The sequence below is a fragment of the Nerophis ophidion genome, linkage group LG14 (assembly GCF_033978795.1).
Source record: "Nerophis ophidion isolate RoL-2023_Sa linkage group LG14, RoL_Noph_v1.0, whole genome shotgun sequence".
In the NCBI taxonomy this organism is placed as follows: Eukaryota; Metazoa; Chordata; class Actinopteri; order Syngnathiformes; family Syngnathidae; genus Nerophis; species Nerophis ophidion.
Genome location: NC_084624.1, coordinates 45,180,440 through 45,195,710, shown reverse-complemented (window position 1 = coordinate 45,195,710; position 15,271 = coordinate 45,180,440). Strand labels below are relative to the sequence as shown.

The 15,271-nt window shown below is 43.3% G+C and overlaps 1 protein-coding gene across 2 annotated transcripts in view; it reads right to left on the bottom strand.

The window, feature by feature from the left end:
- The window catches only part of LOC133568743 (ras-related protein Rab-8A-like), a 28,710-nt gene extending 23,159 nt beyond the window's left edge, over nt 1-5,551 (bottom strand). Inside the window, exon 1 of one of the 2 annotated variants that reach the window (XM_061920852.1) lies at nt 5,376-5,551. In XM_061920852.1, coding sequence (XP_061776836.1) covers nt 5,376-5,499 — 124 coding nt within the window. In that variant the 5' untranslated portion in view covers nt 5,500-5,551. The remainder of the gene's footprint in view (nt 1-5,375) is intronic. The other variant, XM_061920853.1, reaches the window with a different exon arrangement.
- Nucleotides 5,552-15,271: the final 9,720 nt, after the last annotated feature.

The window sequence follows — 15,271 nt, the reverse complement described above, 5'->3', positions numbered from 1 at the left end:
ATCAACAACAGTATCAATATTAGTTATAATTTCAGCATAGCAGTGATTAAAAATCCCTCATTAACATTAGACATTTATAAAAATTAAAAAAAAGAACAATAATGTCACAGTAGCTTACACTTGCATCGCATCTCATAAGCTTGACAACACACTGTGTCCAATGTTTTCACAAAGATAAAATAAGTCATATTTTTAGTTTGTTTAATAGTTAAAACTAATTTACATTATTGCAATCAGTTGATAAAACATTGTCCTTTACAATTATAAAAGCTTTTTATTTTTTTTATTTTTTTTTAAATCTACTACTCTGTTAGCATGTCAGCAGACTGGGGTAGATCCTGCTGAAATCTATGTATTGAATGAATACAGAATCCTTTTGAATCGTAAAAATATCGTTTTTGAATCGAAAATCCCGTTCAATCGAAAAAATCATCCATTTATAATCGAATCGTGGGACACCCAAAGATTCACAACCCTAATATATATATATATATATATATATATATATATATATATATATATATACATATATATATATTAGGTATGCACCGATTAATCGGTAACCAAATATATTCGGCCGAATATGGGAAAAGAAGCCACATTCGGCTTTCGGTGGAATGAGTTAAAAAGAAGGCCGAATAGTGGCGTGGGACGCAATTTTTGGAGGCGGTGACGCAATTTTCGGACGCGGTGACGCGATCAACCAACGTGCAGTGACGCGGTGACGTTGGGATATGTTGTGTACCTGTATAAGTGTATGAGGTTACAAGCACACACTTATTGAGATTTAGTGGGGCCTCTGTTTACATTATTAGCCTGTTGTGTAGGCTACCTGTATAAGTGTATGAGGTTACAAGCACACACTTAGAGATTTACTTGAGCCTTCTGTTTACATTATTAGCATATCTACTGTGGCTAAGCAGTCTTTTGCCAAAAGGACAATTCATTTGTTGTGGGTTTATCAGGATGGACCGCTCGCCTGTATCGGTTGGGGACGTCTCTACGCTGCTGATCCGCTTGAGATGGTTTCCTGTGGACGGGACTCTCGCTGCTGTCTTGGATCCGCTTGAACTGAACTCTCGCGGCTGTGTTGGAGCCACTATGGATTGAACTTTCACAGTATCATGTTAGACCCGCTCGACATCCATTGCTTTCGGTCCCCTAGAGAGGGGGGGTTGCCCACATCTGAGGTCCTCTCCAAGGTTTCTTATAGTCAGCATTGTCACTGGCGTCCCACTGGATGTGAATTCTCTCTGCCCACTGGGTGTGAGTTTTCCTTGCCCTTTTGTGGGTTCTTCCGAGGATGTTGTAGTCATAATGATTTGTGGAGTCCTTTGAGACATTTGTGATTTGGGGCTATATAAATAAACATTGATTGATTGATTGATTATCCACTTTAATGCACTTTGTTTTTTTTTGGAATGCATGTTTTGTTTGAAGGCCTAATATAAATGAAAAACTTTGTGCTTTTGAAAAGCAAAGGCTGCTGGATTATTAAAAATATGTCAATATTCGAAAAAAAAAATTACTTTATTTGAAAAACATGTCTAAATATTTATTCTAGGCTATTTATGGAATATAAAAAAAATTGTGAAAAACTACATTCATTATTCGCTATTCGGCCTTCGGCCAAGCATTAAAATTTTATTCGGCTTCGGCCACAAATTTTCATTTCGGTGCATCCCTAATATATATATATATATATATATATATATATATATATATATATATATATATATTAGAGATGCGCAGGTCGGGCGGGTGACATGACGAAAAAATAGATTTTTAATAGACTCGGGCGGGTGGCGGTTGAACCAATTCGGAAATATATATTGTAATAATCCCAGGAATGTAGGCTCATAAAACTTCTTTGTTTGTCTTGTCTTTATTGCACAAGACAACAGCTCTCATGTCTCTAACGCTTTTCGCTGGACAACTCGAACTCTCACTTCCTGTCGATGACGTCACTTCCCTATCTCTCCCAGAAGTCCCGCCCCCCAGCCAAAGTCATAGGCTAACACCCCGTAGCCAGCAGCTACATTATACATAGTTAAATGTTATGTTGAAGAGGTTCATTTAGCCTACTGACGTGTATTTATAAATGGTTGATTTATACAGGCTAGTAGGTAAAGTGTTGTACCTGACAACTCTTGATGGTACAATCCATACATCACGTCACAGACAAAGTCACGCTAACATCACGTGACACCTCTGATGAAGGCTGCAGAAGCAAGGTAGCCCAAACTTGTCAGGTACAACACTTTATCTTACTAGCCTATATAAATCAACCATTTATAAATAGTTAAATGTTGTTACTCACATACGAAAAACGAGCAGCACTCTTTGAAACAGTATGTGGGCATACTTTTATTTTGAAGTGTCTCGTTTGGTCTGTCGACGGGTGTAAGGAAGCTACTTCCGGGTATGGCCAACGAGGTATTTGTCAATTGTTGGTATTTTACTTGGTAAAATGTTTGATCCACATGCTGTTCATGTTATTATTTTTACGTTTGTAACATGCTTTATTTATTACAGTTTTCACGGTGAATTTGAAGGGAAAGTAAGCCTTCAAATAAATCAATTCAAGAAAGCCATTGTGTCTGTCCTATTTGGAGGGAGTTAGACTTTCTAACCTCGCTAATGCCTTGCATCGTCTATATCAGATATATAACAACGGGCGGGTGGCGGGCGGGTGTGGCTTTGATGAAATGTTGGTTCGGGTGGATGACGACTTTAGTGATCTGGTTGCGGATGATATAATTGCCTATCCGCGCATCTCTAATATATATACAAGGGCGTAGAATTGGGTAGGGACGCTAGGGACACGTCCCTACCAATATCCAGCCGCTACTGTGTAGTCACTACCACTACAAGCGCTGCCCGTAATGTTTTGTCAATGATTATGGCACAGAAAGGGTTAATTGTGCGCCTCTGCTAGAAGTCCCGCCTCTAACCTAAATATCGCTCCCTGATTGGTTGCCGCTTTCATGCTAACTTACGTGTGATTGGCTGTCCCCGCTGTCACTCCTCACTGTGGAAAAAAACAGTCCCACCTATCCGGACGTTAGCTCCAAATTAGCACTGCATCTCGTCTTTTCTTCCGCTTTTTTTTCCAGGTGAAAGTCAATGCTCAGTCCCCTCTACCATTGTTAACCCTCCCCGTAGGTGAAAGTTAACCTTAAACATGTGAATTCAACTACTTTAGTCTGTTTTTTAACATCGTAAAAACATCAGCTGTTTTTTCTACGGACTGCAACAGTCCGTTGTCATGGATACATGACAACAACTTCCATTCATACCAGTCATACGTGCGTGAGGCGGAGTGATTGTCTGCGCTGTGATCAGGCTTTAGAATAGTAGCCGTGCTCAATATTTAAACCACGGTTAACAGCCAATCAGATCGCCGGATTTCACCTTCCCGTTTTATTTTTTGAATTTTTTTTTGTTTCATGTGACATATTTACAGTACAAACGCAGCAATAGAAAGAAGTAGACAAAGGGAAAAATTGTGAGTGATTTAAACACAAGTTGGGGAAAAGATTATTACAGTTCATTTATGTTTACTTACAATGTTGTATTACATGAATGCATTTCTGATGTTGTTGATGGACAGTAGGCTATGTTGATTGACAGTATGATGCACAGTTGCACTACAGCCCTACACTAAAGAGTAAAGATGAGAACTCTTCCAAGTTGTCTCCTTTGCTTTCATATTAGTTACTTTACCCTATAACATCTGCATGATGAGAAATTATGATTGCTAATGTAAAAAAAAAAAAAAAAAGGAAACTTTCAGAGTGCTGCCTTGGAGCACTTTTGTGTCCCCACCAATCTCAAAATCAAACCAACTCCCTTGTGTGTGTGTGTGTGTATATATATATATATATATATATATATATATATATATATATATATATATATATATATATATATATATATACACACACCTGGGGGATAGGTTGATTGGCAACACTAAATTGGCCCTAGTGTGTGAATGTGAGTGTGAATGTTTTCTGTCTATCTGTGTTGGCCCTGCGATGAGGTGGCGACTTGTCCAGGGTGTACCCCGCCTTCCGCCCGATTGTAGCTGAGATAGGCGCCAGCGCCCCCCGCGACCCCACAAGGGAATAAGCGGTAGAAAATGGATGGATGGATGGATACATACACACATACATACATAACAATAAGGTAAATAATACAAATTTGGAACAGAGCATCATCGTTTTTCACAGCTTTTTGGTTGTTAGAGGTCGAGAGAAGAAAGAAAGAAGAGCAAACATTGTTTTAGAAAGACAATAATATTTATGTGTATAAATACAATTTATGATGTCATAATTATACATATAAGTTATATTAAAATGTATATATTACCTCTTTATATGGAATTTAAATGAATTGTGTATATATAATATATATATATATGTATATATATATATATATATATGTGTGTATATATGCATAAGTGTACAAAAGTATATGTTTGATTTAAATGTTAAACTGTGTATATGAGACGTGTGCTTCATATATGTTGCTTATATATTGTTTAAAAAAAAAAGTAATATAGGTGAAACATGTTTTAGATTTTATATATTTTGGACCTTGTTCTTGTTGTGATGGGGTAGGTTTATATAAGCGTTGCTTCAACCTACACCCTTTCGGCTCAATCATTGCTCAAATGAGTGTTTTTGGGGTTTTTTTTTCTTCTTTTCTTGTTGTTGTTCTTTGTTTTATGTGAAGATTGCCGAAATAATTAAAAAAAATAAAAAATAATTTTAAAAAAGAGCGTTTTAACGTAGAGTTTTAATTCTTTTTTAAAAGCACAAAAAACAGGTAAGGTATTGAGAAACTTAAAATGATGAATATAAAACTTAGGTAAAATATACTTTAATCATGGTCGTCTTATATTTCTGTCCTGTCTGACAGTTGACGTTCTGTTCAGTTCATGGACATGTATAAGAAATAAAAAACAATGAACGTATCAAACTGTACGTGGCTTGTATATATGAATTTTCATGGAAGGGATTAGAATAAAAAATAATAATTAAAAATGAAAAAATTAAATGATGACGTTAGTGCTAGAAGCTAATGCTAACCAGCCGGCATAGGTTTACTGTACAACATTGGCGCGAACAGCTGATAGCTAGCGGCTAATAGCAATGCTAGCCGCCCGCCGTCTGAGTTTTATTGCGTATTTCTTTGCAACCTAACAAGAATAACACCGTCAAACACGCCACACAATGGAGTCCTTTACATAAATGTCACAACATCCCTCAATTTAGCCGAAGAGTTAGCCCACCAGCAATTAGACCAAACCCACACGGCGGAGTGTAAAGTAACAGCCAAATATTGTCGCTTTGTACCCACTCCGGACTTACCTATGGTGGATATGAACGTGGAGTTGAAGGCGTCCTCCGAAAACCTGAAGAGGACGCACGTCTTGCCGACCCCAGAATCCCCGATTAACAGCAGTTTAAACAAATAATCGTAGGTTTTCGCCATAGTTGTTGATATGAATGTGGAAGTGACGCCGGCAAAGAAGCCAAGATGAAGGCCACAGCGCCACCCGTCGGCTTGGAGGTCAGTAGCGGTTTATGACTCTTAATTTTGAGCCCTACAACAGTGATTTATTTACATAATGACCTAAAGTTTAAAGGCCTACTGAAAGCCACCACTACCGACCACGCAGTCTGATAGTTTATATATCAATGATGACATATTAACATTGTGCAGCGTCCAGAAGAAGTGCACACAATCAATCAATCAATCAATGTTTATTTATATAGCCCCAAATCACAAATGTCTCAAAGGACTGCACAAATCATTACGACTACGACATCCTCGGAAGAACCCACAAAAGGGCAAGGAAAACTCACACCCAGTGGGACGCCAGTGACAATGCTGACTGAGAAACCTTGGAGAGGACCTCAGATGTGGGCAACCCCCCCCCCCTAGGGGACCGAAAGCAATGGATGTCGAGCGGGTCTAACATGATACCATGAAAGTTCAATCCATAGTGGCTCCAGCACAGCCGCGAGAGTTCAGTTCAAAGCGGATCCAAGACAGCGGCAAGACTCCCGTCCACAGGAAACCATCTCAAGCGGAGGCGGATCAGCAGCGTAGAGATGTCCCCAACCGATACACAGGCGAGCGGTCCATCCTGGGTCTCGACTCTGGACAGCCAGTACTTCATCCATGGTCATCGGACCGGACCCCCTCCACAAGGGAGGGTGGAACATAGGGGGAAAAAGAAAAGAAGCGGCAGATCAACTGGTCTGAAAAGGAGGTCTATTTAAAGGCTAGAGTATACAGATGAGTTTTAAGGTGAGACTTAAATGCTTCTACTGAGGTAGCATCTCGAACTGTTACCGGGAGGGCATTCCAGAGTACTGGAGCCCGAACGGAAAACGCTCTATAGCCCGCAGACTTTTTTTGGGCTCTAGGAATCACTAATAAGCCGGAGTCGTTTGAAGGCAGATTTCTTGCCGGGACATATGGTACAATACAATCGGCAAGATAGGATGGAGCTAGACCGTGTAGTATTTTATACGTAAGTAGAAAAACCTTAAAGTCACATCTTAAGTGCACAGGAAGCCAGTGCAGGTGAGCCAGTACAGGCGTAATATGATCAAACTTTCTTGTTCTTGTCAAAAGTCTAGCAGCCGCATTTTGTACCAACTGTAATCTTTTAATGCTAGACATGGGGAGACCCCAAAATAATAGGTTACAGTAATGGAGACGAGACGTAACAAATGCATGGATAATGATCTCAGCGTCTTTAGTGGACCAAATGGAGTGAATTTTAGCGATATTACGGAGATGAAAGAAGGCCGTTTCAGTAACGCTTTTAATGTGTGACTCAAAGGAGAGAGTTGGGTCAAAGATAATACCCAGATTTTTTACCGAGTCACCTTGTTTTATTATTTGGTTGTCAAATGTTAAAGTTGTATTATTAAATAGAGGTCGGTGTCTAGCAGGACCGATAATCAGTATTTCCGTTTTTTTGGCATTAAGTTGCAAAAAATTTGCGGACATCCATTGTTTAATTTCATTAAGACACGCTTCCAACTGACTACTCGGTTTATGGCCACAACCTTCAACTATACACATGAGAGGCATGATATATAATCGAGAATTAACTGTCACCGATGCAGCAGCTCAGTAAGTCAATAGCTGGGAGGGCATTCCAGAGTACTGGAGCCCGAACGGAAAACGCTCTATAGCCCGCAGACTTTTTTTGGGCTCTAGGAATCACTAATAAGCTGGAGTCTGACGCTCTTTTTTAACTTTTATTGAGCAACCTATTTAACACAGCTCAACTTATCTTGTTCCCTTCACATGCACGTCTGTCCTCATTTCTCATTTCCGCAACAACAACGCTTCCTCCTTCTTCGCCAATCACCTTCAGGCATGCAACGTTCACAACAATAGGAATTCTGAATATCACTCCTCAAGAACACAACATCACATCAGCAGGTCGTTACACTATCCCCCCCCCTTTCAAAGTCCCTCGTCCCCGAGGGGGACAACAAAATCTCTCAAGTGGGCTGGTCGCCGCTTCAGCCTCCGGGGTCTGGAGTTCCCCCTTTCTGGGGAGGAAGTCACAGGAAGTGTTACATCCTGTGAAGGCCAGGACGAGGTCCCCGGAACGGAAGAACAAGACTCTCTAGTCCCTGGGCTGAGGCCCATTGTCCTTGGTAACTCCACTCCGAGTCCTGCAGGACGGTATGGTTCTAACCAGTCGCGGTGCAGGACTACTTTTCTGCCACGGGGTGGGAGTTGGACCCGGTACACAACTTCCCCAAGTCTTTCCAACACTCTACAAGGGCCCATCCAGTCACTGTCCAGCTTCGGGCAGCATCTTCCCTTTGTCCATTGAAGGTTGTACACCCACACCAACTCTTCAGCGGCAAAATGCCACCCTTTTTCGTGCCCGTCGTAATTCCTCTTCGGTCTACGGCCAGCATTCCGCAGCTGGTTCCTGGCAAATTCATGAGCTGTATCCAGCCGGTCTTGTAGTCCTTTAGCATACTCCACTCCTGGTGGACCAACCGGCGCATCGGGAGGTCTACTTATCATCATTTCGGCAGGCGTGCGGATCTCTCGGCCCAGCATTAAAAGGGCCGGGGAGCAAGAAGTGGAGTCTTGAACTACTGACCTGTATGCCATTAACACGAGGGCAACATGGCAATCCCAGTCCCGCTGATGTTTAGCCATGACAATTGCCAGCTGTTGTCCCAAGGTGCGGTTAAACCACTCCACAAGCCCGTCACTCTGTGGGTGCAGGGGTGTGGTCCGGGTCTTCTGAGAGCCAAGTTTCTCGCACAACGTTGCAAAGAGCCTTGACTCAAAGTTTCTGCCTTGATCGGTGTGGATGATTTCTGGAGCACCGAACTTGCCGTCTGCAATAGTTTCAGGCTGTATGCTTCAGGCCACTTTGTAAAGTAGTCCATTACTGTGAGGATGTAGCGGTTTCTTCTTTCTGTGCGACGGAAGGGCCCGAGGACATCTATCCCACTTCTGACATCAATTGTAGTGTCCAGAAGAAGTTCACGCAAAGTCTGACGCTCTTTTTTAACTTTTATTGAGCAACCTATTTAACACAGCTCAACTTATCTTGTTCCCTTCACATGCACGTCTATCCTCATTTCTCATTTCCGCAACAACAACGCTTCCTCCTTCTTCGCCAATCACCTTCAGGCATGCAACGTTCACAACAATAGGAATTCTGAATATCACTCCTCAAGAACACAACATCACAGCAGCAGGTCGTTACAATTGCCACACATGCCAATACGGCCTTTTTAGTTTACTAAATTGCAATTTTGAATTTCTCGCGAGGTATCCTGTTGAAAACGTCGCGGAATGATGACGCTTATGTTGACGCGTGCTTGTGACGTTATTGGTTGGAGCGAACATTTCAGCCAAGCACCACACACGGCTAAAAGTCGTCTCGTTTCATCGCATAATTACACAGTATTTTGGACTTATGAGTCCCTGAATCTTTTGGAATTTGTTGAATTTATAATGGAGACGTCAAAGAAGAATGCTGTTGGTGGAAAGCGGTGGATTGCAGCTGCCTTTAGAAACCGAAACACAGCCGGTGTTTCTTTGTTTGTTGTGAAGCTTTAACACAGAGCGGACAAGCGAACATGTTTCTCTACGTCAACCAGCAAGTTTTTGGATGGGAAAATTGTGATATTAACTCGGCTCTTACCGGAGACTTGAGTGGATTATGCGACCTCCTCCTGCAACTCAAAAAGGCAGCTGTGATCTTGGCTCCTCGGCTTCTCTCAGAGACACTGGCGTTCACTGCGGCCATCCGACTTTCAGGTATGACTCTATAATCTCACTAAAACACTATTAAAACAATAAGCAGATAAGGGATGTTCCAGAATTATCCTAGTAAATGTGTCTAATTACATCTGAAACGCTCACACTGCCGCCGCCTGGAGCCGTCGCCTTTTTTTAAATTTTTACTTTTATTTTATGACGTACTGGCTGTCCAGAGTCGGGACCCAGGATGGACCGCTTGCCTGTGTATCGGCTTGGGACATCCCTGCGCTGCTGATCCGCCTCCACTTGGGATGGTTTCCTGATGGCTCTGCTTTGGACTGGACTCTCGCGGCTGTGTTGGATCCACTATGGATTGAACTTTCACATTATCATGTTAGACCCGCTCGACATCCATTGCTTTCGTCCTCTCCAAGGTTCTCATAGTCATCATTGTCACCGACGTCCCACTGGGTGGGAGTTTTCCTCGCCCTTATGTGGGTCTACCGAGGATGTCGTAGTGGTTTGTCTTGTGGTTTGTGCAGCCCTTTGAGATACTAGTGATTTAGGGCTATATAAGTAAACATTGATTGATTGATTGATTTTATTTTTTTAGTGCCTCACTCTAACTTTCCTCATCCACAAATCTTTCATCCTCGCTCAAATTAATGGGGAAATTGTCGCTTTCTCGGTCTGAATAGTTCTTGCTGCTGGTGGCTCACATTATAAACAATGTGCTACTTCCGGTAAAGGCAAGGCTTTTTTATTATCGACCAAAAGTTGCGAATTTTATCGTCGATGTTCTTTACTAAATCCTTTCAGCAAAAATATGGCAATATGGCGAAATGATCAAGTATGACACATAGAATGGACCTGCTATCCCCGTTTAAATAGGAACATCTCATTTCAGTAGGCCTTTAAGTTGCATTTTGAGCCCTGCAACAATGATTTATTAACATAATGACCTAAAGTTTTAAGTACTGTTGGGATATATTATGTTGGGATATAATTAAGATAATGAAGGATGAAGTGAGTACCATGAATTGATTTACGTGGACCCAGACTTAAACAAGTTGAAAAACTTATTTGGGTGGTACCATTTGTCATGTCTGTGTGTTCATGTTTCGTTTTAGTCATGTTTGGTTTTGTTTTTTGGACATTGCTTCCTGCTTTTGCACTTCCTTGTTTGCTTTGTTTCCATGCCAACCCATTACTTTTCACCTGTCCCCATGTCATGCACCTGTTTTCAATCACCATATTATTATTTAAGCCACAGTTACCAGGTAGTCAACCTGGCAACATCACCTCCTGCACCCATGATATCCATGCTGCTTTTTCCTCATACCCTTGTCACAGTAAGTTTTCTCGTAATTTATGCCACAGTGCACGTTTGTGTTTCATGTTTATAGTGAATTGCCTTTGTGCTAGTCTTCTGTTTCATAGCCCAGTTTTTGTACCGCCATTGTACGCGCTTTTTGTTGGTTCCTGTTTTTAATTATAGTGTCGAAATAAAAATATGTCTCTACCTTCACAACGTTTCCACTTCATTCGCTTTGCACCTCGGGAAAACAATCCACGCCCCAGTCCTAGTCTTGACACCATTTAGTAATCAATTGTACGGAATATGTAATGTACTGTGAAATCTAATAATAAAAGTTTCAATAAATTAAGAAACGTTTAGTACAGATCAGTGGTGTGCCGTCAGGGCCAGCAAGGCCTTCTCTGCTGGGCTAACACAACCAGAAATCATAATCATAATTAAAGATAAAAGTAATTTTTAATTTCCATCCATCCATCATTTTTCTTACGCGGGTCGGGTCGCGGGGGCAGCAGCCTAAGTATGGAATAATAACATCTGATAGCTCAGGCACAGCTCATTTTATTACTATGGAGAGGTGGAGCCCGCAGTCCGACAGCGAGGCAGGGCACGCTGGAGCCCGGCCCAAGATGGCGGCGATGAGGCGTGGCCGGCAGTCCGACGGCGAGGCAGGGCACGCCAGAGATGGCGGAAAAGAGGCGTGGACTGTGAGCAAGCAGCGAGGCAAAGTGCACCGGAATCAACCCCGCAAATGTTATCAGGTGTGTGGGTCGCGCGGATGGGCACAATTTAAATCTCCTCTTGCATAAAAGGGCTGCGGCCGTAAACGCCGGGGAGAGAGGCGGAGAGACGAGAAGGAGCTAGAGGGAAGTGAATGCTGAGCGAGAGAGAGCCAGAGGAAGACGAAGACGCACGCGACTGAAAAGGTGGAGCGGCAGAGGAAGCAGGACACGGCAAGGCTGCAAAGCGACCCGTAGAGACATTTTATTATTGAAGAATAAAAGAATCTAACCTGCGCAACAATGTCCTTCCTTGGTGGTCCTGAGAACCCGCACGACGACTGCTCGAGACTGTCACAATTACCTATTCTGTGTTATATGTTTTATGTTGCACGATTCCACCAAGAAAAAAATCCTAGTTTGTAAACCCGTTCTCAATCAATGGCAATTAAACTATTCTGATTCTGATGGAAGCCCAGACTTCCCTCTCCCCAGCCACTTCGTCCAGCTCTTCCCGGGGTATCCCGAGGCGTTCCCAGGCCAGCCGGGAGACATAGTCTTCCCAACATGTCCTGGGTCTTCTTCGTGGCCTCCTGCCGGTCGGACGTGCCCCAAACGCCCTAGGGAGGCGTTCGGGTGGCATCCTGACCAGATGCCCGAACCACCTTATCTGGTTCCTCTCCATGTGGAGGAGCAGCGGCTTTACTTTGAGTTCCTTCCGGATGGCAGAGCTTCTCACCCTATCTCTAAGGGAGAGACCCGCCACCAGGCGAAGGAAACTCATTCCGGCCGCTTGTAACCATGATCTTGTCCTTTCGGTCATAACCCAAAGCTCATGACCATAGGTGAGGATGTGAAACGTAGATCGAACTATAAATTGAGAGCTTTGCCTTCCGGCTCAGCTCCGTCTTCATTGCGGGGGTCTGTGCACTGTAAGTGAACGACACAAACATTTGACAGACAGTTGCGATAGCCAATCAGATCACGAGTTGTTGTCAGTAAGGTCTTCTAGCTGGCCGAAGGCAGATATATATTGATATGTTATGAGCTAGGTAACATAAGAACTCCATTACCCAGCATGCTACAGTAGTGAAGAGCATGTGCAGTAGCCCCATTTAGGTTGTTGCAGCGGAATGGTTTTGATGAGCACGATGTAGAGTAAACTTTAAGAACTCCCTTCTTGTCTCTCATGGACAAGTGAAGTGAATCATATTTATATAGCGCTTTTTCTCTAGTGACTCAAAGCGCTTCACAGAGTGAAACCCAATATCTAATTTTTACATTTAAACCAGTGTGGGTGGCATTGGGAGCAGGTAGGTAAAGTGTCTTGCCCAAGGACACAACGGCAGTGACTAGGATGGCGGAAGCGGGTATCAAACCTGCAACCCTTAAGTTGCTGATACGGCCGCTCTACCAACTGAGCTATACCGCCCCAAGACACCTGTTGTTGTTGACTTTGGATTTATCGGCTGCACGACACCAAGGGCGCGGAACAAAGACACGCGGCAGGCTTACACACACACATGCATCCACAAAAATATACGCCACACACACACCCTCGACGCAAATCCCATAGGGGTGTTGGAAGGATGGGCAGCGCCTGAGAGCTGCGGCCTGCCACCATGACCCCGCACTCCCTCCCCTCTGTTGCTAGATATCTCGAGATGTACGTTGTAATATGTATATGTGCTTTGCTATGGAGGTTTTTTCCCACTCCAGACTGGGCCCCCTTAGGAGCCCAGTCTAGATTGCATTTTTTTACTCATCCTTCCCCAGCGTCTACCTTTTTCCCATCTTTTACAGGGCGCTGTCACGCCAAATTTCTTCCCCCTACAAAAACCTTCCCCCCGGAAGACCCTCCAATGCCTGAAGGACCCCAATGAGGGCGGAACAATACCAAGTTATATGACTCTTAAGGGTTACAGCTGCAAAATTAGCGAAGCAAAAATAGATTGAGAAGGTTAGCATGCTGGAATGCTAATATTTTTTCCTCACCGTTATTTTTTCACCAATGTCAATCAAGCCAATTATAATACTTTTAAAACAGGCAGCTGTGTGGGCTGCTTTAAGGTCCTTCCACCCTCAATGGGGTCCTTCAAGCATTATCGCCAAATGTCTTCCGGGGGGAAGGTTTTTGTAGGGGGAAGAAATTTGGCGTGACAGCGCCTTGTGGCGACTCACTAGCGTTCCTGTTCTGTAACCCTTGTCTAGACTTTTGACAAGAACAAGAAAGTTTGATCAAATTACGCCTGTACTGGCTCACCTGCACTGGCTTCCTGTGCACTTAAGATGTGACTTTAAGGTTTTACTACTTACGTATAAAATACTACACGGTCTAGCTCCATCCTATCTTGCCGATTGTATTGTACCATATGTCCCGGCAAGAAATCTGCCTTCAAAGGACTCCAGCTTATTAGTGATTCCCAAAGCCCAAAAAAAGTCTGCAGGCTATAGAGCGTTTTCCGTTCGGGCTCCAGTACTCTGGAATGCCCTCCCGGTAACAGTTCGAGATGCCACCTCAGTAGAAGCATTTAAGTCTCACCTTAAAACTCATTTGTATACTCTAGCCTTTAAATAGACTTCCTTTTTAGACCAGTTGATCTGCCGTTTCTTTTCTTTTTCTTCTATGTCCCACTCTCCCTTGTGGAGGGGGTCCGGTCCGATCCAGTGGCCATGTACTGCTTGCCTGTGTATCGGCTGGGGACATCTCTGCGCTGCTGATCCGCCTCCGCTTGGGATGGTTTCCTGCTGGCTCCGCTGTGAACGGGACTCTCGCTGCTGTGTTGGATCCGCTTTGGACTGGACTCTCGCGACTGTGTTGGATCCATTGTGGATTCAACTTTCACAGTATCATGTTAGACCCGCTCGACATCCATTGCTTTCCTCCTCTCCAAGGTTCTCATAGTCATCATTGTCACCGACGTCCCACTGGGTCATTATTGTCACCGATGTCCCACTGGGTGTGAGTTTTCCTTGCCCTTATGTGGGCCTACCGAGGATGTCGTAGTGGTTTGTGCAGCCCTTTGAGACACTAGTGATTTAGGGCTATATAAGTAAACATTGATTGATTGATTGATTGATTGATTGATTGAACGGGTTTGTGTTGTACTTGTGCAAAGACAATAAAGACCAATCTTTTCCTATCCTATCCTAACTCAGCCAACACGCCTCGTTTGCATCTTTTATGATTAGACAAGACAACACATATATTTGCAAAGCCATTTTCAAGAAGGATATTTAAAGAAAAACTACATCTTGTGAGAGGATGTCGGCCAACCCCGGAAGCTAGCACAGCTGTCCTGGCGATGAAATGTGAGTTCGGATATTTTATTTCCCACTGGGTCATCATTGTCACCGACGTCCCACTGGGTGTGAGTTTTCCTTGCCCTTATGTGGGCCTACCGAGGATGTCGTTGTGGTTTGTGCAGCCCTTTGAGACACTAGTGATTTAGGGCTATATAAGTAAACATTGATTGATGATTGATATTTTTTGACGTTTAATATGTTTTTTGCAATTTTAATTTTGACAGTACCACATAAGATATGTTTTAATTGCAGATGCGGGTTTATTGATCTGCGATGAGATGGTGACTTATCCAGGGTGTACTCCGCCTCCCGCCCGATTGTAGCCGAGGCAGGCACCAGCGCCCTCCGCGACCGCAAAGGGAATTATCACGAGTGTAGCGCATAGTGATGCGCGAGTTGTCACCCCAAGATGCAAGAGGACCAGACGGGACAGGAGTAGCAGGTAAGAGCTGGGTTTAATCTACAAAAAGATAACACTGGTAAAAAACAGACAAAATGAACGGGAAGCTAAAGCTAATACTTAGCACTTAGTCAAAGAGTCCACATGTACGACGTGCCGAGCGCACGGAAGCTAAGGTGAAACTTAGCATAGAAAACACAGTTTAAAAGTGATGCCTCGTGAATGTTGCTTTCCGCAAACAGAAAATCCAGACTGAAC